General features: G+C 36.2%; 1 protein-coding gene across 24 annotated transcripts in view; it reads left to right on the top strand.

Moving 5' to 3' along the window:
• Adgrl3 (adhesion G protein-coupled receptor L3) overlaps positions 1-23,432 on the top strand; it is a 763,485-nt gene that overhangs the window by 280,550 nt on the left and 459,503 nt on the right. For 23 of the 24 annotated variants that reach the window (XM_036200955.1, XM_036200954.1, XM_036200934.1 and 20 more), the window contains one exon: positions 12,986-13,189. The exons of the other annotated variant lie outside the window; for it this stretch is intronic. In XM_036200955.1, coding sequence (XP_036056848.1) covers positions 12,986-13,189 — 204 coding nt within the window. The remainder of the gene's footprint in view (positions 1-12,985; positions 13,190-23,432) is intronic. 24 annotated transcript variants of the gene reach the window in all.

The following is a 23,432-nucleotide window of genomic DNA, read 5'->3' as shown; positions in this document are numbered from 1 at the left end:
AAGTAATTCTCCTAATACAAATTTAAATCAGAATTCTAAATCTTGTCCCTAGACCTAGCTATAAGTATTATCATAAGTATATCATGTTAGGGTTTCACACATACTCATGTATGTGTAAAAATATTTTTTTAAAAATTAGAAGATTTGGTTTTTTTTACATTAATCATTTCAAATTAACACTAAATTTGACACCTTTGCTCTTATTTTAAAAATTAAAGTTATTCTGCAAAGTGAAGGCAGTATGCTTTTCAATTCATATTTTATGGCTTAGCCCTGAAGAACATAGCCTTCTTGCTTTTACATGTACCGTTATAAAAAAACATAATAATGTATGCTTTCGATTCATATAACATATGAGAAATTAAAATAGTTAACCTTTTATGGTCTAATGAATATCTTGAAAAAGTAGGAATATATGAAAACTACAATTTTTCTCTGTCACTACAATTGGTGTAGAATAGTTCACAAATTTGGCTGGGTTTATTAATGAAAAAATATAAGTAGTACCAAAAATAAATATTGAACTTTACAATATATTTGCAGCAGTATAATGAAGCATTAAGAAAAGTCATGGTAGGACATTTGGGACTGGGATGGAGCTCAGAGGGTAGAGTGCTTGTCTAGCATATGCAAGACCCCAAGTTCATTGCCCAGACCGCATAGTAACTGGTCTTGGTGGAACATGCCTGGAATCTCGGCAGTTCAAAAGTAGAGACAAGGATGTTCAGAAGTTCAGGTAACCTTCAGCTGAATTTGAGTGAACCTGGAGTCAGCCTGTCCCCCTGAGACAATGTCTCAAAATTATTATTAATATATGTTATAGTCTATATAGTGCATATACTATAATATATATTATAATATGATAATGATGATAATAATAAATAAGAGGTTTTCCTCAGAATTAATGGGCATCACTTTTATTCTAATATATAACACACACACAAATACACACACACACACACACACACACACACACACACACACACACACCATGGTCTTAGCAAACAGAAAAAACAATGTGTGGTATTGACAAAATATCAGGATAGTGAAAATCAAAATGAATAAAATTCTTTAATTATCTAGGAAATTTAAAACAGACATGCAAAGAAAAGCTTGAATTTTGAAAAACATTAAATATTTTCCAATTAATCTACCTTGATTTTTTTCAAAATTCTCACGTAAGCATTTCTATGTTGTTTCTGTGTTTATAAACACAACAAAAATTATATTAGATATGTAAGGTTTTTTTGTTGTTCATTTTTTTTTTTTTTTTTTTTTTTTGGAGACAGAGTTTCTCTATGTAAAAGTCCTGGCTGTCTTGGAACTTGCTCTGTAGACCAGGCTGGCCTCTAACTCAGAGATCCACCTGCCTCTGTCTCCCAAGTGCTGAGATTAATGGTGTGTTCCACCATTTCCAGGCCAGATATGTAAGATTTTAAAGAAGGAATAAATTAAGAAACATGAGGGATGGGCGGTGGTGGCACATGCCTTTAATCCTAAGATTCAGGAGTTAGAGCCTGGCAGGTCTCTGTGAGTTCGAGGCCAGCCTGGTCTACAGAGTGAGATCCAGGAAAGGCGCAAAACTACACAAAGGAACCCTGTCTTAAAAAAAAAAAAAAAAAAAAAAAAAGAAAGAAAGAAAAGAAAAGAAACATAAGAGTCCAATAGTAAGGCATTGCCTGGCTGAATATAAAGTATCTTCATAAATATGGAGTACTTAATATAGACCCTGCAGTCAGCAGATTGAGAAGATGTAGCACTCAGACACATAAGACTGATTTACAGATTACCTTTGACCTATAAAGTCATGAGTAGACACCCAGAAAATCACATACCTAAGCAAAGAGTAATGCCAAGCAAAGATTAAGTGAAGTTCAAATTGAGGGTGGCATGAAGAATATTGTTTTAATTATATAACATGAATTTCCTAAAAGAAAATATCTTCTCTGCATTGTCTCCCTTTAGCTTGTCTTTTGAAAAGGTTTTGACCACTAAGGCTAAGGATGTAATAGACTCCCAAACTGATAACAGTTTCTAAAGAATGCCCTTTCTTGTGTGTGTTTGTGTGTGAGTTGCTCTGCTGTGTTCTTGATGTGGTTGTTCAGTTTTGAGATAAGGTCTGTCACTGGCTAGGAGCTCACCAAGTAGGCCAACCTGACTCTCCAGTACACCTGGGAGTCTCCTTTGTCTCTGAGTTCTCAGAGCCTGGATTGCAACTCTAGGTCATCCTTTCCCACACGGATTGTGAGAATTTGCTCCTGGTAGGCAGGCTTGCCCAGTATGCAATTTATTATGCATGTGCCATCTCCCTTCTTCCAAGCAATCCAAATATTTTCTGGAGTTTTTTGAGTGGACAGTTACTCACTATTATGAAAGACCCTACTCACTCTCTTTGGTGGTATAGCACTTCTCAGACAGTATTGAGAAAGTCCTTGTGAAGGATCTAATGGACAGTTTGTACGAATTTGCTTTGAATTGACGGGCACTATCTTTTATTCCCATTTTTGTGAAAGAATATTCAGTTTCAGAGTCATGGCTATAAAAAATATTTTAAAATGTAGAGCTTTCATGGTAAAGAAGTGAGACATCAATTCATAAAAGATAGCATAGTTTTTAAAACCCGGACATATTTAATATAATAATCCCTTTCAAAAATGTCATGGAAGGCACTCCGTTTTTATTGAGTATATTTTATATAATATAGAAGTAACTTAAAGTTCAGTATATTTAAATGATGTCAATTGTCACAGTTGGTTTAATCTTATTATAATAAGTATTCCAGAAAGAAAACCTTGCTTGGTAAAGGCATCCCTGTGCCTTTTACCTTTTGACCCTTGGAAGCCAGAAAAAAAATCTGTTTTCTCTCCTTATGGATTAATCTTTCCCAGACTTTTCATATAAATTGCTCATATAATGCATATCTCGTGTGATTGCTATTTTTCGCTTAGTCACTTAAAAGTTATTCATATCTAACATGTATAATTACTTAATTATTTTTATTTTGTAAAAATATTCCACTGTAGGCACACTACATTGTACTTGTCAGTTGATAGAAATGTAAATTATTTCCATTCTTTGGCTGCTTGTAGTCATGCTGCATGAACATTCATGTAGCATGCTTTATTTGGGTGTCCTTTCATTTTCCCCTGGTGCTTATGTAGGAGTGGGAAGGCTGAGCCACCTCATCATTCTGTCTAGCATTTTGGAGGACCATTGAACTACTTAACAAAGGAGAGTCAACAGATCCACGTTTTCAGGGTTCATGAGCATTTTCCTGTCTGCAGCGTCTTGCATAGTTCATACTTAGCCCATCTGGTGGAGCCATAGCAGTCACTGTGATCTGAGTTTTCCTAAAGTCCAGGGTTGGAACTACTTCTCATATGCTCTTTGCCGTACCTTTCACTGATTTCTTAATTTTAGGTTGTTTTTTCCTCTATTATGAAATTATAAATACTTTAGCAGATAAATCTTTTAAAAGGAGAAAAGAATATATTTTTATTCCAGAAGATACAAGTTTGGTGATTTTTACTTTTTTTAGACTGACTATTCTGAGTGAATTTTTGCTCAGATTCACCCAATTAAGTCCTACCAATTTTATTTTATATAGAATTCTAAATAATTTTTCTCTACTCCCTCTTTACTTATGCAATTGATTCAGAAGGAATTCATCATTTCAAGATTGCCTTATGTTAACAAAACTCAAGATTGGCAATTATTAAAGCTTCACCATGAGGAGTCTTGTACAGTGAGATAGTACATTGACTAGATTCCAATTCCTCTTTCTTAGGAAAATGCTCATCTCAGTATCCCAAAAAGTTTCTCTTTGGCAGACACTCAGTTATTTACCTTCCTGATTTTGAAAACCTTGTCTTTTGTTAATTGCAAATGTAATTAGCTGTAATTTTCAAGCTGTTTTCCATTTCCATAGACTTTTTTTCTCAACTATGTCCCGCAACCTATTGAATTCCTAATTTTTTCATGTCATTTTGTCACTGTGACTAATATCTGAGATATAAACTATATAGGAGGAAAGATTTAATTAGGCTCAGAGGATTCAAATTTGCTAGCAGCTCACATATGGTGATTAGGAAGAAGAGGGAAAGGGTGAGGTCAGAGAAGAGGAGAGGGAGGAAGGGAGAGGGACAGAGAGGGAGAGTGACACACAGGAAGAGAGATTGAGGGAGAGAATCTAAAACATAGCCCCACCCACTGAATGCCAGCCCTTTAACCAATGAGCCTGGGCTGATACTGGGTATTGGAACTATAACAGTGTCTCCTTTGTTCATCCCAAGGAAATCATGAAAATTCACAATTTCATGTTTACCTGTGAAAGCTATGTATTGTATATTAGTGTCCTTTTGTTTCACCTTGCACCTGCTAACAAGCAAAGAGAGGAAATCCAGCAGAAAATATTTAGACCTCAGGACAGGGAGGAGTAATGCACTCCTATGATTTGAGCCTGCTGTGTTTACTACATAGAAAAAGTCATTATTAGGGAAGAAAGGATTGAGAGCTAAAGATAGTAAGTGACTAATAGATGCTGGCTGTGACTTGCTCCTGTCCTTTAAGGAACCACAAAAGGTATTAGTTTATTCAGAAGGTGCTGCTTTCATGAAGTCTCAAAATAAAGCTAATAGCATTGGCTAATCTAGGCTGGTTTCATGTTTAAAATAGCAGTGCTTTGTTAAATGATATCTGAAACTCTCTAGCTTTAAACTCTGGTTCAAATTTCATTATGTTCAAGATGCATTACCCGAACCATTTAAATCACAGTGTTCTTACTTGATAAAGGGGTAATTAGGCCAACATTGTTGTAGTTTGAGGACTAAACACAATGATGTATAGAAAGGCCCTCACACAAAACGTCATGCATTTAATCCTGAGAGAATGAACTCATTAAAAAATACCTTTAGGAATTAAATGAAGAACAAATGACCTGGAGAGTAAGCAAATTTAAAATATAATACCATCTGGGGGTCACTTGCTTTCAACAGTATTTTTCAAAGACCACATTGTATACTCTTAATCCCTGAATGTGACGGTTTCTCTAATTATGTGTCTACACATTTGCACACACATTCAGCCCATCATTATATTCAAGATACACCCACTGGACTGTAGCTAAGTCTTTAATGAGTTACTAATGAACATCTTAAGCTTAGATCAGCATTCAGAACCATCCTAAAGAGTGTTGAAAAGCCATTCCAATTACAAAGCTGTGGCTTTTAATTAGACCATAGGCCCAATAAAATTTCCTGTTTTCACTCTTCCTACTTTGAGGATATCAAATAGCAAGTGGCAGCTGTACCCTCCTTTTGATATCATTAGCCATATATGAAGTTAAAAGGGTTGAATTCAATCAGCTAAATTTGAGAAATTGTGGCATTGATCAAATAAAAAGACAAAACAACATGCAGACATTACAATAGTATTCTGCATCATTTCATTGTTTTTTCTTGGACTTAGATGGCTTTAAAACAGATTGATTTCGTTGTTGCATCAGAGAACAACAGATGACAGGAGGTAAAAAGATCCAGATATAATTAGATCGTGTAGGTGAAAAATAAAAAACAAAACAAAACAAAAAAAAAACCCTCCCCAAACTTATAAAAAGAACACACAGTCTGCTTTCACACATTACCAATTCTCTACAAACTGTTAAAGGCACTGCAGAAATAGTAGTTATAAATATTACCTGAATTAGATCAAGAGTACTCTTTACTGGAGCTCTCCATAAAAGTCAACAATGGTGCTATTTAGCAGTAATCCTTTTTGCTCCATTTTGCTCCACTCCCCTCAATACTTTTAATAGTGGGGTGAGACCAGGCAAAACTTAGGGGCACATGCCTTCATAAAGAAGGAGAACAATAGGCAAAAATATGAGGCAACAGGCTGATATGCAGCTCTAATTCCAGGAACACTGCACAATAGCTTGAAAGAGGCCTTTCAGGTTAGTCACAATAGCTGGTAGTTGGAACTACTGTGATAGCCCTGTTGTATAGGTTACTGATTGCTGGCAGCAAGCTTAAGTTGAACCTCTGCAAAAGATAAAATTATGTAGAGGTATATTTAATTTTTATATATTGTATATATATATATTTGAAAGTAGGTATCCAATAATAAACACAGTATGAATGTGCCACCAACATGACATCATCAATCATTATGACATTTTAGCTTGTTAGCATCTCTTCTGTGTTGTTAAGCAGCTTTTAGGCACTCATTTTGTGTTTATGTTGACCATGGGAAGGAGAAGCAGGTGGGTAAAATCTCTTACTACCCTAAGAGGGGGAAAAAGGAAAATTAAAAGATTCTTACTTTTTCTCAACTATTTTCAAAGGTGCCAGTTTTGATTAACTTAGCAAAGACAGAACTCACTAACAAGACTGAGCTCCATGAATACATGCATCATTTCTGCTTATTTTGCCCACACATCAAGGCAGTGTGATTGAGGAAAAGTACCCCATTACCACAGCTGCACAGAATTTTAAAGAAATGGTTGTCATAAAGCATTCTGAACACACAGCTTCCCTAACATTGAGGATTAATATTCCTGAATAGGGTAGCAGATAAAAGAAGTCAGTATTCTAGAGAAAAAAAAAAATTCCAGGGGCTGGAGAGATGGCTCAGAGGTTAAGAGCACCGACTGCTCTTCTAGAGGTCCTGAGTTGAATTCCCAGCAATCACATGGTGGCTCACAACCATCTGTAATGATATCTGGCACCCTCTTCTGTATGCATAATAAATAAATAAATCTTTAAAAAAAATTCCAAAGCTTGAATTTTGTTACCAAGAATTACAATCTGTGTTTTGTTTGCAAAGAGCAGGTGTTTTTAGTTGGAAAAGAAACATTTACAGTTAGATGCCATTCCTTTAGTGAGTAAGATACGTAATAAGCATTTTGTTTAATTTGAATGAAAATAAGTCTGTCATTTGGGAAAAGGCCAATTTATAAAAAAATTAACAGAAATTGCCTACTTACTCATGTTTGCAAGTATTTGAGATTTCTATTATAGCATTACAATTTAGACAGTCAATACAATAAGTCAGAGCTCTCACCTACTTACATACCTTATTGCATTAACAAAATTAAACTGGAAAGCCTATTATAAATAATCTCTAGAAGTTGTCTTCCAGCCCTGCAGAATAATTTTGCCTTTAGCTTCATTCACAGAGGAGCATGTTACTCTATCACTCTCTTCCTGTCTTACAGCCTTGGCAACTTATTTTCACTCAGTCTTCAGGCAAAACTTTATTTTATTTCATTTCACTGTCAAAAGCAAAATTGTTGAGAAGTGTCAGGAAATGAGTCTGGAAGGAAAATAGTTCTCCACATAGGGCATATCTATATTGCACGGGACGATTCCATCTAGAGAAAGGATCTAATATGTGAGATGGACTTTTACACTCAGGGTTACCATAAAAGTTGCTTCATCATACAATGATGACAAATCATCACTACTGAACTACTTTCTCTAAGAATGTACAATTAAAATAGGTTTTTCCATGTCACAAGTTCTACATTGTAATTTCTGCTATGGCATCCTTAGTTAGCTGGTTGAGTTGAAGCTTTTGTGACGACATTTAGATATTACTATGAAGCATATAGAGAAACTCTATAACAATTACATACACCTTAGGGAGAAAGCAAGGAAAAGTAAGTCTTTCATATGGGCAGCAGCATGGTGCTGGGGGGACAAGTACCTTTCAGGTTTACATGAGAAAGCAGAAATGATAAATAGCCATTGTTTACACAAAAAGAAATGGAAGTAAAAGTCCACTCCACCTGGTGGGAGAGGGGAAATTCAGGAACAAGTAAGCATTGCTATTCCATCTGTTTCAATATAATTTTTGATATATAGTTAGTAATTTCAACTTAGCCAAATAGTTCTACTCATAATAGTTCAGTGAATATTCTTAGTCAGTTGAAGAGAGACCTCACAAATGCTTTCTTACAGGTTTCCTTGATGGGTACTTTTATAGCATGTTGATTCTTCATTTGGTAGATGACTTAAGCTAGAATCAAAGCATGAAAACAGAGTGCTGAGAATGTGATAGCATATGATGTCAACAGTAGAATTTATAATCAGAAATCTTTTCATTTAGTTGTGGGGGACTTTTCATTTATTTGGGTTGGATCTTTAAGATTAAATTTTAATACTGGCTTTGAATGAAATTTTAGAATAAAACAGAAGAAAAATATGATGCCTCCCAATGATGCTTTTAGATATGCAGTGAATAATCTAGGGGATTTGTAGGAAGACCGAAATTTTAGTCCAGTATGAATTCAAGGAAGCCTGAAGAGTAGGAGAGATTTTCTATAAGCAGATAGTTTGAGGGAAGGGTTAGACAGGTATGAGAATGAGTTCCCACATGATACTTCCAAGAGTCAATAAGGAGAGACAAAGAGTATACAGGTGGCCATGATAGATTTATTAGCATCCATTTTAAAGTCTATATGGATCATACTTAATTGACTAGTAAAATTACTCATAAAATATAACCCAAAACCCAGAAAACAATGACTTACATAAAGTATTCTTAGTTTGAAAAAGCTAATTCACTTTGAACCCTGGTAGTCTCTCATGTGTTAGTGCCATCAAACACTTCTAGAGGTATATCCATTGCTGTTCATTGTTTTATTCAGGTTCCAAGCTCATTTTTACGATTGGTATTTCTTTAGAAGAAGCAACTAAGTAGGTCACTAAACTGAGGAGAAAAAAAAAGCAGAAGTAGCCAAACTTCTTTGGAAACAATGGATATATGCTTACAATTTTTATTGATTCTTTTTTTGAAATCATAATATAATTATATTATTTCTTCCTCTCCTTTCCTCCCAACACACCCTCCCAAATATCCCTCCTTGCTCTCTCTGAAACTCATGGCAGCCTTTTTTTATTAATTGTTGTTTCATGCATATATGTGTATGCATATACATATTTATTCCTACATATGTAAATCCAAACTGCTCATTCGGTCTGCATAATATTACTTGCATGTATTTTACACATCAATGTTGATTTTGGAAAGCATATTAAAGTGAGTGCTTGTATTTTCTGTTTCCAACTCCCTTTGTCCTTGCTTTCTCCCTCCCTTCCTTCCCTCCTTTCTTTCCTTTCTTACTGTTATTTTGGAAAATATTCTCGTCATGTAGCCTGCTCTTTCCATGAATTCACAATCTTCCTGATTCCTTCTCTCAATTGTTAATATTGCAGAATTATACACCATGCCAACTCTTGTGATTATTTCAGCTGTATATTCTACATATAATATAAAAATGATGGCACTGCTATCAAAAACATTTTATTTCTTTAATGCTTACTTTATTTCCTTTCCTTTCTTCTGGTTTCTTGTCTACATACAAACAGCAGCATGAAATTTTCATATGGCAGAATACTTTGATTGAGAGAGTAAACATAGACGTGGCATAAATAATTTAATAAATCCAGTGTACTACACACTAATAATTTTCATATCTCCACTATCCACTATCTGGCAATTATTTACTAAGAAAGCAGAATCAAAGTCCTTAAATGATGAAAGCCTCTGCCTCAGAAGTACTGAATGACAGAGATATAGCAAGAAAAAGTTGCTTATAATGAATATTAAATATCATTCATGACTGCAACAATTCATATTTGAAAACAGCAGATGCACCATTTTGTACCAATGACTCCTTTATCAGATATCTGATGTTTTAATAATTAAAATGAAATTCCTGTTTCTGTGAAGGTTACAAAGAAAGCTTGGTGCACTTACTTTGTCTTTATCGCTTCTTCTTGGAGCAACATTACCTTGTAGACATATTGAAATTTTATATAAGAGTGTCAGAAACTATAGTCTCAAATGCATGTAGGAGGGGGAATTCTAAAAGAGAAGGTTGCTGAGAACCAAACCTGTTAACAATACATTTTGGCAGTGTTTTTCATCAGGACTTTGAAAAAGTACCTGTTCTTTTTAAGACTCTAGGCTAGAAAAAGGACACCAAGAATGTGAAGCATGTCTCCAAGTATCCAAAGACACCTAGTTTCTAAGGAGGACTGAATGGTTTTTCAGCCATGTGTAGAATTTATACAAGTGGATGGAGAGTGCAAGTATAGATACCACCTTACTTCACAGGAAGAACCTCTCTTCTTCAGATACAGTTGTGCCCCCAAGGACATCAGAAGCTTCTAATTACAGCTTCTTCCCATGAATTCTGGTGGATTTTCGGCAAGGGTTATTACTAGCATGTGAGTTAAGAAATCTTTTTACATGTAAGATTCTAGGGGTTTACTAGACTTTTAACTGTGGTTGTTATTTTGATGATTAAATATGATAGTTCTGAGGATCACAAATTGGATGTATGGTTATATATCCTTGGAAGGTCTGCAATGCCTTAATCCTAGTATGTGCAATATTTTTTAAGATAAAAGTTAAAAGTTGGGGCTTTGCTGCCACTCTTCAGTGACTCTGAAGTGTGGCAAATTTAAGTGAGTGTTAACTATACACTGCATAACACAACCCAGGTTTCACTTCCTCCAACTTAAGAGGCATATAAATTTAACTTCCTATTGTTTTTTTTTACTCTTTTGACTTTGTCCATAAGATCAGGTTCCTTGCTTCCTGCTGAGCTCTGGGACATGTTCTTTATAGTCCATGTAGAGAGAATGTTCAGGTACACCCACACCCAGGATTTGTCACCTTATATCTGTTGCATAGGCATTTTGATGAGTTGTCATTTTCTGCTTGCTGTAGAATTGGCTTTTTTTTTTCTTCAGATATTTGGTAGCTACTTCAGAGAAAATCCCTGTTTTTTCTTTTTTAATTTTCGTTGTGGTTTGTATCTTCCCCAGCCATGTCATTCTCTTTCCTCTCCATAATTTATCCTAGATAGAAACTTAAAAATGACTGTGACATACAGAGCCTTCTGACTGGTGCTTACTCTCTGGTACTCGAAACCACTGAGCAAGTTGTGCTAACTGCTGAACAGTTCAAAGCTTTTCCACCCGGGAGACCTCTGCCATAGCCCCAAATACTTTTGCTCCTGTTTTGTATGACTTTTGTCATAGTTTGGTGGGATTTCTTTTTTCTTTTTTTTTAAGTTCAGATCTTACAAAAAAAATCTTAGTTTGAGTATTACCCCCATGAGTGTCTTCCTTAAAGATTGAAATGCATCCTTTATAGCTCACCACACATATGTTTTCTGAGGACTGGCCATATATCTAGATCACATTCTTTTCTTCTTTATATGTATGTCGCAATGGCCCTAGTGAGGTGAGTGGTTCATTTGCACTCCCTTGTAATCTACTTTGTCCATGACACTCTTCTGTACCTTAAAAAGAAGCTGACACTTGATGAGAACTCCATACTTACATGTCCAATGAATGAAATAAAACAAGCTCACATCCCATCATTCCAAATGAGCCGGGATGGTAACTTGGTGAGGAATAAAAACTTTCACCATCACTATAACAGAACCTTTTCATATAACATATTATATAACACACTTTCACAAGTGTCTTGACACAGAATGGCTGTAAAGATGGTCAGAGACATGTATTTGCAGATAGTTCCATAAAATATACACAGTTAAATTCATTATCACTAGGACTATAGAGGAGAGAGACTTGAGAAATTTGAAACATGCTTTTTGATTCCATTTATCTAGCTGATCAGAATGGTGTTTGAATTGTATATATATACATATATATATATATGTATATATATACACAATGCTATATTATGTTGTTTAATTATAAATCATTATTTTATATCAGTGTTATAGGCATAAAATTTAGAGCTTTCTATCAGGTGGAATTTCTGATTTTTTTAATTATTACTTTTTCTGTAAAGGTTTTATTTTATGTGATGGAGTGATATGATTTTAGTTTTAATTTACAAATAACACAAAATAACCACAAAGTGCTTTTTCTTCATTGATTTTTTTCTTCACTGCTAAATATCAGCCACATAAAATAACAATATGTCTTTAAACATTCAGCTGTAATAGTTAAAAATGTATGTATCAAGAATGATGTATGTATCGAGAATGGTGTTTTCCTTTGTAAATCCTTTGCTTTCTGTTGAGAAGTAGATTTCATTATCTTTCTTATTGAATAAACTCTTATTGAGTAAACTACAGTTAGAGTAGAGAATTGTGTATCTCGCTTATCACACCATAAAGAAATCATGTACTTAGGTAGCTCTATTTTTTCATAGCATATAATATATGATTGTTGTGTCAATTTTTTTAAATTATCATATGTGTATGATTTTATTTTATCATTATTGTCTTGGTCTTCCACATTTATTCATTTATGTAATATGCAACATTTGTCAGTAAAAATCACTGTGTATATAAGTGGCAAAAATATATGTATATCTTTTCACAATAATGTCCACCATAGCTCTTAATACAGTATCTTTCTAAAATGTTAGCAAAATGGCCAGAAATCATATAAATAAATACAAAACAATCATTTAACTCTGCACCAGAACAAAACAAAATAAAAAAAAATAAGAATAACAAGACCCCTTTATATTGTCAAGCTTTTTTATGTAAAAACAGAGTTTGGTAGCCAATACTTCATACTGGGTAAATTAGTGCCAATAGTTTGTATCCTTAAAGCTATGAGATTACTAAATACATAGTGCCCATAGTTTGTATCCTAAAACTATGAGACTATTAAATATAGAGAACTATTATATTTTGTAGGTAACTAGCTTATTCAGTTTCTGTAATTATGTCTAATTTTCTGATCATATTTGGAATGGGGATAAGAAGCTTTCCTAATAAGGATAGTGTTTATAATCTATGGGCTAGAAAATTTCTTTGCTCAGTCCCAGGATTGTCTGAGTGGGACTTGGGGTGGCTGGTCCTAAGCCATATAGAATAACAATATGTCTGCATTAGAGGGCTGCCTTGGGGATGGCCTCTACTGGGCTCCTCTGAGGCCTCAGTAAGCAGGGGTCTGTCTGATGGTGCGCCCTGCGGTCCCCGCAGGTGGCAAGCACAATGAGAGACATCCAGCCCTTGCTGCTCCACTGCGACATGCTGAGCGCAGCCCAGGAGGAGCTCTACCTCCCAGACATCTTCTTCAGCAGCCAGCTGCAGAGCGCGCCACTGCTCATCGAGGACAAGGGTCACGTGGAGCTGCCAGAGGAGTTCGTGGACCCGGTGCCCCAGGAGCACAGATTGCAGCCCAAGGTGCGGCCGGCGGGGGATGGGGCTGGGTGGCAGGGCAGGGACTGATGAGAGTCTCAGTCCCAAGCAGCTCTCCTCATGTTGCATTCCACATTTTCCGGAGGCCTATGTTTCTGCGTTAACAAAGCATGCCTAGTGACATCATTATTTTGAAATAGTTTATTTAGAATTTATAGTTGTGATGGAAACCAGGGATTGTGATGAACACCTGTCATGTCAACACTTTGGAGGTGGAAATGGAAGGATCAGTGTCCAAGGCAAGTCTAAGCTATGTAGTAAATTTTCAGACCAGCCTGGACTACCAGGTACCCTATCTAAAAAGACAAAGAAAAACCAAAACAAGCAAAGAAAAATAATAAGATTGAGTTAGAAATACTATTTTGCATTATTGAAGGACACTTGAAATGACCTTTTTAGTAAAGCATTTAACCAACTGTTAAATTCCTAACACTATGAAGAATAAGCTTAAACATTTCTGATTATCTGGTTTGGAAAAGAAGTCTCATCAATAGAAAATAACAAGGTTTTGAAAAGATTATGATTAAGGCATCTTGGTAAGGAATTATGCATAGTCATTTAAAGCATAAAACCTGATGAAATACTAGTAATCTCATAAAAATGTTGGAATGCATGTGTGATCTTGCTTCCCAGCTGGTAACTCTAATGTGCGACTCCATTGAGTCCAACTGTGGAAATGCCACTGAAGAACACTATAGAGTATTTCCACAAAATTCAATACTATTTCCCCCAATACTTTATACTATCAATTTTCTTTTTCTTTCCTCACAAAACTCCGTAGGGTAGTCTTATCCCTGTAATTTCCCTGGGGGAACATAACATTCACAACTTTGTATGCTTCAACTTGGGAAATATTTGGCTGAAAACCATGAATTTCAAGTTACCCTGACTGCTCTATAATTTTTTGGAGGGGTAAAATGTAAGAAATGTAAGGGGGAAGTGAACATCACTGTATTGGTTGTGCTTATTGTCAAGCCTCATTGTGGCAAAATAAAATAGAAGGCTTTATTTAGATCTAGGGTTAAAAGAGGTGCATCATGAATCCATTTCAGGTTTAAGAGACTTGGGAGACTTAGAGTCAGTTCTTCATTTCTAATGAGCACATGAGAAGAGCGAAGGGTATAGAGAACATGGTGCTCACCATGGCTTTGTGGCCTCAGTTATCCTGTTCCATCAATGCTCTTCAATCTGTCCATTCAAGTGATCATTTATTCTTTGATGAATGAGTGGGGGCTATGGTGACGGTGGTGTCCACAGCAAGAGACATGTAGATATGTCTCTAGTGTGTTGCAAAGATTCAAGGGCAGTGTAGAGTACCCATTCTTTCTGTTTTGCTATGACTCTTTCAGATACAACATGCCCCAAAGAAGGCACATTTTCATATATTCATGCAATATGATTCAGTGGTCATAGAAATTTCAAGGTGATTTTGACTTCATTTGTATTGTACAATAATGCTTCAAATAAATATCTTTTAAGTTGCTCCATCAGTATTCATGGGTATTTATAGAAAACATGAAGGAGAAATCCAGAAATGGTGTTTAGTTTATATTATTAAAACCTAAAAATGTTTAAAACAGTACACACACAGACACTGTTGTTTTCAATTTTGTCATCTGATGAAAATTCAGAATATAGGATTTTTCCTGACTCTTAGAAGTTATTGATATTTAGGTAGATTCCAAATTTTTGCTGTCCTGTGAAAGTAATTTTTCAGTGAGACAGGGAGACTGAAGGTCATTTGAGATCATTTCCCACAGAAAGAGGAAAGAGGAATAAGTAAACATTACAGGAGCATAATCCTTCCCTATAGTGAAGAGAGTGCGCACGATAGAGTGCTTCGATGGGTATTAAAAATGTATTTGAAGTAAGAGAATCGTATTGTCTTGAAGTGTTGATGTTGAAAAGATACGGCAGAATTCAAACAAGAAAATGTCAGAGAATTCAAGTTCTTTCATTATTACCCCTTTGTGTTTCTCAAAGGAAGAGAAACAGCCTTGTGAGATGAGGACGCTGTAAACATGTAGTTAGTCCTCAGAAAACAGCTTAAATACTGAAGGACAATATTAATGTGATCAACCTGTGGCTTAAAAATAAACTTCATATTGCCTTAAAACTATCTTAAGTTTTATTCTATAAATAATCAAAAAATAAATAAAGACCCAACAAACCCAGCCATGACCAGAGAACAAAGTTCTTTTCATCCTTTTCAAATGGTGTTTTGAGATGTTCATTCTTGAATTTATGAATTTATTTAACTTTTTAGAGATAATAGAAGTTAGGAGCAAATGAATGTTTGGATTCACAGAAACCAGAAATTCACTGCATAATAAGAGAATGACACACACACACACACACACACACGCACACACACATACATGCACTCACATATGCATGCATGCATGCAAGCACGCACGTGTGTGATCTTGTCTCTCTGAAGCGCTTTCAGTCAGGGGAAAGCTTTAAGTCAATCCCAGCCAAAATCTAAATATCTAAATATTCCCTGGAGGATAGAGGAAGGCCAACAGGTTTTAAAATATTTTTTATCAAATCCTTGGTAATTTCAGATAATATACTTTGATAACATGCACCTCCTCTACTACTCTTCTAACTCCTGCCATGTCTACCACCACTGTCCTTCCCCAATTCACAGTTAGCTCAGTACAGAGATAAAGGAAGACACTACTGTAAACACAGGATTTAAGTTCAGTGTAGTTGGAACATCAAGTGCAAATGATAGTTTCCTAACACCATTCTAGACACGATCTAGAGAAAAATGAGCTAGGATCCGGTCAGAAAAAGCATGATGTTATATTGCAAGGAACTTAGCATTTTTCCAATGGAGGTGAGGGGAAATAATGCCGATATTAGAATGAATCGGGGATTGGTACATTAAGAACAAAGACAAAGGACAACAAGACAAAACAACAAAAACCACTAGAGGCTTCAAGACAAGATGGAAAGCTGTATTGAGTTACAGGAAATAGGAGTTCGCTGTGTTGGTGGCTCTGATTCCAGGAGGGATGTCTGAAGAGAGAATGTTCATAGTAATGGAGAAGGAGATGACCTCAGTGCATAGCATGCCGGAAGCCCTAAAAGGTTTCCCGGTATCCCTGGTACCCAAAACCTTGACAATCAGGCCCAATCAGTAAGATTTAAATATTCATTGTGTCTATAAGTCAGAGAAAATACAAGGAAGAAGACCACTCTGGTTTAACCCATTAAGTAGGAATAGTTCTCCATTTTACTGAGATAAGGAAGCCAAGGATAGATGGTAATGTTAGTGAGGCATGATGGAGTTGCTGACCAAACAAAGTCAGTCTCATTAAAAAATAGAAGAAAGGCAGGATGATTCTTTAATAGCACTGTCCCCACCAGGAATGATAAGATAGCCTGAAACACAAGAACATCTGCTAGGATTTCACTCAGCCCTTCTTTACTCCCCTGGAATACCTGGCAGGGATACAAGGGAGCCAAGATTAGGTTGAAATTTTGAGCTTTTCTGCCTTCTCTTCAATATGTTTAGTTCCCCCCTTGTGTGTGTGTGTGTGTGTGTGTGTGTGTGTGTGTGTGTGTGTGTGTGCGTGCGCGCACACGCGCACAGGCAGTTTCAAGTCAAAATCTGGAGAGAACAGGAGGCCCTTCTACCCCTATGTATTCTCCTTTTGCATGTAACTCACTTCAGTAGAGAAATAACCAAAAGTAATATCCACATGTCTTTTGAGAATTCCTCAGAAATGAACCTTGATTAATCTCTCGCCTAATTAAAACTGATTATTAAAATAGCTTATCCCTTGACTACAGTGTAAATTGATGCTTTATCTTAAAGAAATGGTTAATGTTCGTGTGGGTTAAGAGTTTTGAAAAGAAAACCTCTGCTCACAAAGGCAATGCCTTCACAGCTGTTAGTCCATGGCTGTGCTTGCAAAGCTCACATAATTTTGCATGTGAGATGCTAAAATAATTGAAGCTCTCATGGTAAGGACAGAAGTTCATTTGCTGGGTTACGTGTAACGCCGTGATTTGGGAATCCAGCCAGTTCCTTTGAATACCAAAGTCACTAAACTTGATAGGGCAAGTCGTAGACACTGTGAAACCTACAAAAGCCAGAATGCTAATGAGAAAAGGCTTATAGTAGGACAGCACTGTTTTTCTTATCTTAGATCACACCCCAACAACTACATTCCTTAGTCACGTGTATGCCTAGCTTTGTTGGCTTGGGGGTATTCTTGAAGATGAAATAGCATCTGTGCAGGCAGTGTGACAGCCATCATAACTAGCCAAGCACAAAGGAAGAAGAATTTCATCAATTTAGTATATCAGCCATAACCTCTTCTCCCATACCTTTGGCAGACATTACCTCTCTTTGGTCAGAAGGTCCTGCATCATGAGTTCCTCTTAGTTCAGGAGCTAAACTTGGAATTAACGGTCTTTCCTCTGTTTGTAATTATCCTTACTGATACTCACTTTGTAGGGAGGGTCCCAGAGAGGGTCTTGCTATGTACTTCAAGTTTCGTTATGGAACTTTGGTTGTCCTCAAACTCAAACTAGCAGTCCCTCTGCCTTAATCTCTTGAGTGCCAAGATTGCAGACACGTGCCACCATTTCTGACAAAAGCCAAGGAATGTTCTTCTTTTGTTTACTTGTATCATGACCCATGTTTGATCAGTGCTTCACCAGTGAGACATGTCATCAACCTGACCACTATTCCTTACAAAATGATGTCAGCTGATAGCTTAGGCTTATTTCTAACTAGCTCTTATAACTTAACACATTTCTGTTAATGTACTTTCTGCCTTGTGGCTTTATTATCTCATGTCCAAAGTGCCCATCCTGCTTGCTCTGTGTCTCCTGGGGTCTTCATCCTTCTTCTTCCCAGCATCCTCTGTTCCTGGGAATTCTGCCTAGCATTGGCCATTCAGCTTCTTATTAAACTAATCAGATTGACACATCTTCACAGTGTACAAAAGATTATTGTACTATATTTGTGTGTGTGCAAGAGAGAATGGATGGGGGGGAGCAGAGGGAAGTAGGGAGAGAGAGAAAGAGAAATCACATCTCTTGGGTAAACAATGTGTCTTTATTTTCTTCAGGTTTTTAAATTTTCATCTGATACAATCATCTGAATAACTAGAACTTTGTTACTCTCATTACCTTTTGATTACTGTTATTTATCTTGACAGCAATGAGGTATCCTTCTAGCATGCTCTCGCTTCCCATAAGCCTAAATTTAAAATACAGAAACAAAAACAAAATCAAAAACAAAAATCTTCCTCAGAGTTTGTTATTATATTATATTTAAATCCAGCCTGTCTAAGTCAAGTCCATGGGGAGATAAGAAGTCAGAAATAGTAAGAGAAGAACAGAGATAAATGTTGTCATGGCAATGGAAAACATTCTGTTTTAACACCTCAGTTTTTAGAATGTATAATTCCCACTACTGGAGAATAATATAATGTGGCTTTCAAAGTGCTGTGTTGGCTTTTTTGTTTTATATGATACTCTAATATTATTTCACTAATATTGTTCAGATTCACATGTGTCTTTGGAAAGGCTCCAGTTTAGAGGAGACTTCAACTGTAATTGATATGCAAAATGTGTTCTTTGCACATTGCTCTTCAGAATCCTCTTGTGTCCCTATAGTGATATTTTTATGTTGGAAGAAGAGGAAAACGTCTCTAGGGAAGTAGGAGAGGCGTTAAAATTGATGCAAAATGTGTTCAGGCCCTAAACATAATTTGAAGGTATTTCTTTAGGACCTTATTTATTTTTCATTAGTCTAAATACTGAAGTGATATATCCTATTGAAAATATTGGTGTTGGTGAGCACAGACTTCAATATTTCTATAAAAATGGTAGAAATAATGTGTCTCATTTGTTTTGCCATTATATGTACTTATTTTCTCTTTCTATGAGAGTAGGTTTCAAACTGCTTAATGATGCTTTTATTTCTGATTCATTGTTTTTGCTATAAAAATGGAATAATGGGAGGCAGAGGCAGGCAGATCTATGAGTTCCAGGCAGTCTGGTCTACAAAGTGAGTTTCAGGAAAGCCTGGGCTACACAGATAACCTTGTCCCAAAAACCTACACACACACACACACACACACACACACACACACACACACACACACACATACACACACACATATGAAATTTGTTCTAGCCTTTAATATGTGGGCCTCATGAAGTTATATGTCTAAAACCTGATCAGATGTATACTTTTCATTCTTTCATTAATTGGTTGAGTGTCTATTGTGTTTTAAAAATTGTAGGTATGTTCCAAAGAAGCAAATTATATACCTAATAATGACTGATTTTTGTCATTATTGTGTTAGGATCAGGTTAGCAGTTACTTGGAAACCTTTTGTCTTACTGAAGTATCTCTCTTTTTCAAACAATGTATCATAGTCCAGGTGGTCTAAAGTGTATCTTACACAGAGGAAGTAAGCATCCACTGTATTTATGGCACATGTATTTGAAATTGAAATGACAAGGAAGGGCAGGGCAACCCAGGGCATGGCAGGTAGTATGAAAAGGACAGAACATTGGTTTTCCTTGTTTGGTGAATGTATTTTTGTCTCTGCATCTTTTTTGGTAGAGATTACCAGCACATGTATACAGAACCAATAATATAGCATTTCTGATGTGTTTCTTTATATATGGAGTTTGATAAATTGATCATTTCCCCAAATACCAGAGATATATAATGGAAGACCCATGAAGAATTTTCAAAGAAATTGTTTATTTGGAAATATTTTTGTTTAGGTTGAGGAGAAACAACAAAGTAAAATCTAAAAGAGTGATTTTGTCTGATGTATGTTCATGGGTTATGGCTAGAATGACTGCAGGTTGAATACAACTGTTATTCAGTTTATTTCACTCATTTGCTGTGCCCATGGAATATTAAGTGTGTCTCTAATTCTGTTCCTGTCATTACTAATAACATAGTTGATTTTAAAAGAGAGGCTAGGTAAGCAAGGCGCTAGTTGGCCTGATGATTTTGGAATAGGTGTCATTTAAATGAACTGATACACCCCTGGTATATTAAAAAGCTTTATCTCCCTGCTCCTATGTCCTTAGGACAATTTGTAAGCAGAGCTGGAAAATGGTAGAGGAGGCTATTCGGTGAACTGGATGATGTGAACAAAGTTACAGCAGGTGAAAATGAGCACGTTTTTATGTAACTGGGGATACTAGAGCAGAGTGGAAAAGAATCTAGGGGAGGAAATAATGGGAGAGAAAGTATGCAAGATGGGCTGAGGCCCTCTTGTAGAGGAGTGTCTTACATGCCAGGGGAAGCTTTCTGTATCATTTTGTCTATGATGGAGATTCTTCAGAAGTTCCTAATTAGATTCATAGTTTAGAACCAGCTGGGGTTGTGGGAAAAATTCCGATAGAGAACTGGAAAGTAAAACTTAGTTATGTTGTTGCCGTAGGATATTAGGTAATGATGTTAGGAAGGCGGTAGCCATGGTAATGGAAAGAAGAGGAGTGACGAGAAAGGCTTTGACTTTGAATCTGCAGTGCTGGGCTACTAATTGGGCATAGGAGCTAAGGCTGGGAACAATCAAAGGTGCCTAGGTGACTGGGTGGTACCATTCACAGAGTTAGGCCTTCAAGAGGCACATTTGGCTTTTCAAAATGGAATGAGGAGTTCGATCCTGAAAGTATTGAGATGGAGGTACAAATAGGAAGCTGGTACAGAACACATGAATCTGAGTATCAGTAGGAAACTTCATTCTTGCAATACATGTTGGGAAGGTCTGATAGAAACCATTAAAGTCATCAAAGTTGAGGGTGGCAAAGCTGAACACAGGCACGAACAGCTCCTGTGGACATGTTATGTAATGGGGAAAAGTATTGAAGGCAACAATGCAGGAAGCAATTAGTTATTAAAGGGAAATCCCAAATTTTCTAATGTTCAACTCCCCTGGCAACTTCTGCTAATGCTAATTCAAAGGAAGGTCATAGATATGGATGAAGAGGAGCATGGAGCCTGAGCTAGATGGTTGAGGAAACAAGAGTGGTTTTGATTCTCACTGATAAATTACTGTCTTGGTGAACTTTCTCAAATGCCCTATGTGTAAGAGGAACAAACAATGGATGATGAGGTTTGCAAGTGTAAGTGACAGACATGAGGAAGTTAGACTGCAGCTAGTGATTGGCTTCCTTCTGTAATGTCCTGCCTCTTCTCAGTTTTTAAAGATTTATTTATTTATTATGTACAGTGTCCTGTCTGCATATACACCTGTAGACCAGAAGAGGGCACCAGATGTCATTACAGATGGTTGTGAGGCACCATGTAGTTGCTGGGAATTGAACTCAGGACCTCTGGAAGACCAGCCAGTGCTCTTAACCTCTGAGCCATCTCTCCAGCCCCTCTTCTCAGTTTTGATCATTGATGAAAGAGCAAGTTTTAAGGGCAGAGATCAAATGAATATATGTAAAAATAATTCAATAAAGTGTTAAAGTTGTCATTGTGAGAATGCTTTAATATTTAAAAAAAAGTAAGAGACACATGAGAATAATTGAAGCAAGGGGTAGAAATTAGCAGTTTACTGACAGGCTACATTGTGCTATATGTTATGAATGAATGATTTAAAATATTTTATGTAGTCTGTAGTAGCATCTAAAACCAAACAAATATGTATACAAACACACACACACACACAAACACACACACACACACACACACACACACTCCAGAAACACAAACACATACATACACAAGCACACATACAAACACATACTCACAGAAATACAAACACATAGATACACAAACACACACATAACATAAACACAAACACAAACACTTTAAAAGATAATTTTAAACTTTAAGAATTAAACTATGGCAAAACTATATAATACAATCATTTATCATAACTAACCTAGGGGGCTTAGGGTATAGCACAGTAGTAGAATGTTCACATAGCATGTAAGTTGATTCTAGCACCATAAAGAAACAAACTAAAAATGAGCCAAAAATTTGAAAAATAGTTACATATTGTCATACAAAACCTATTTATATCTACCATTATTTCTGTATTTAATAGTACCTACACTAACCCTCTTATTCTGTAAAAATCCCAGATATTTACAAACTACAACAATGAAAGACATTGATTCAGTTTCATAGTGTTTTATTTTCTCTAAAAGAGGATCCCACTTTATAGCTCAAGTTGGCCTTGAACTTTTGATTTCCTGCTTCTGCCTCCCTAGGACAATGGCTGCCAGTATTAGCCACTATGCTCATTTAAATTTTGATTTTACCTGTAAAAATAATTTTATTGATTTTTTTTTTTTTAATTTCCACCTACTCCTCTATATGGGGCCATCCACTGAAGCAGGGCCATGCTCTTTTTTTTTTTCTTTTTTATATTATTAAGAGATTTTCTATTCATTTTTTACATACCAACCACAGATTCCCCTCTCCTTCCTCCCCTGGCCCTCCAGCCTTCCCTCCCAACCCACCCTCCCTTCTCACCTCTTCCAAGGCAAGGTCTCCCATGGGGAATCAGCAGAGCCTGATACACTGTTGAAGCAGGTCCGAGCCCCATCCCCACTGTGCAAAGTGTCCAACATAGCAGGGCTATACTCTTAAATAAAAAAGGCTCTCCGTTGCCAGCTCTCAACTAATTATTACATATTTACACTGTAAGTGGTTAGACATTGATCAATATAGCCATAGGTAAAGCATAAATGCCACATAAATCTCCATATAAGTTCAAGATATTATCCAGATGAAATATTCCATTTTGTTGGTTTACTTTTTGCACTCTTAAAAAATGCTTTTACTAATTTAAAGCCTTAAAAGTTAAAGATAACTTTTTTTTTGTTTTTGATGTTATAAAATGTGTCCCTCTGATATATATCCATTTTCCTTAAGTTGATATTTTTCTGTTCTTTCTCTTTTCTTTCTTTCTTTCTTTCTTTTTTCTTTTTTCTTTTTTTTTTTTTTTTTTTGTGTGTGTGTGTTGTTGATTTTTCAAGACAGGGTTTCTCTGTGTAGCCTTGGCTGTCCTGGAACTCTCTCTGTTGACCATGCTGTCCTTGAACTCACAGAGATCCACCTGCCTCTGCCTCCCAAATTCTGGGATTAAAGGCATGTACCACTACTGCCTGGCAAGTTGAATCTTCTTTCTGGCTTCAAAAAGTTCCCTTATGTGTATATCTTCTGCCACATTGTCCTTATCCAGTCCTGTCTGCTGAGGAACTCTTACGTTGG

This window comes from Onychomys torridus, chromosome 10, assembly GCF_903995425.1.
Source record: "Onychomys torridus chromosome 10, mOncTor1.1, whole genome shotgun sequence".
Classification (NCBI taxonomy): Eukaryota; Metazoa; Chordata; class Mammalia; order Rodentia; family Cricetidae; genus Onychomys; species Onychomys torridus.
Note: the sequence above shows the minus strand (reverse complement) of the source record. Positions and strands in the feature narration are given on the sequence as shown.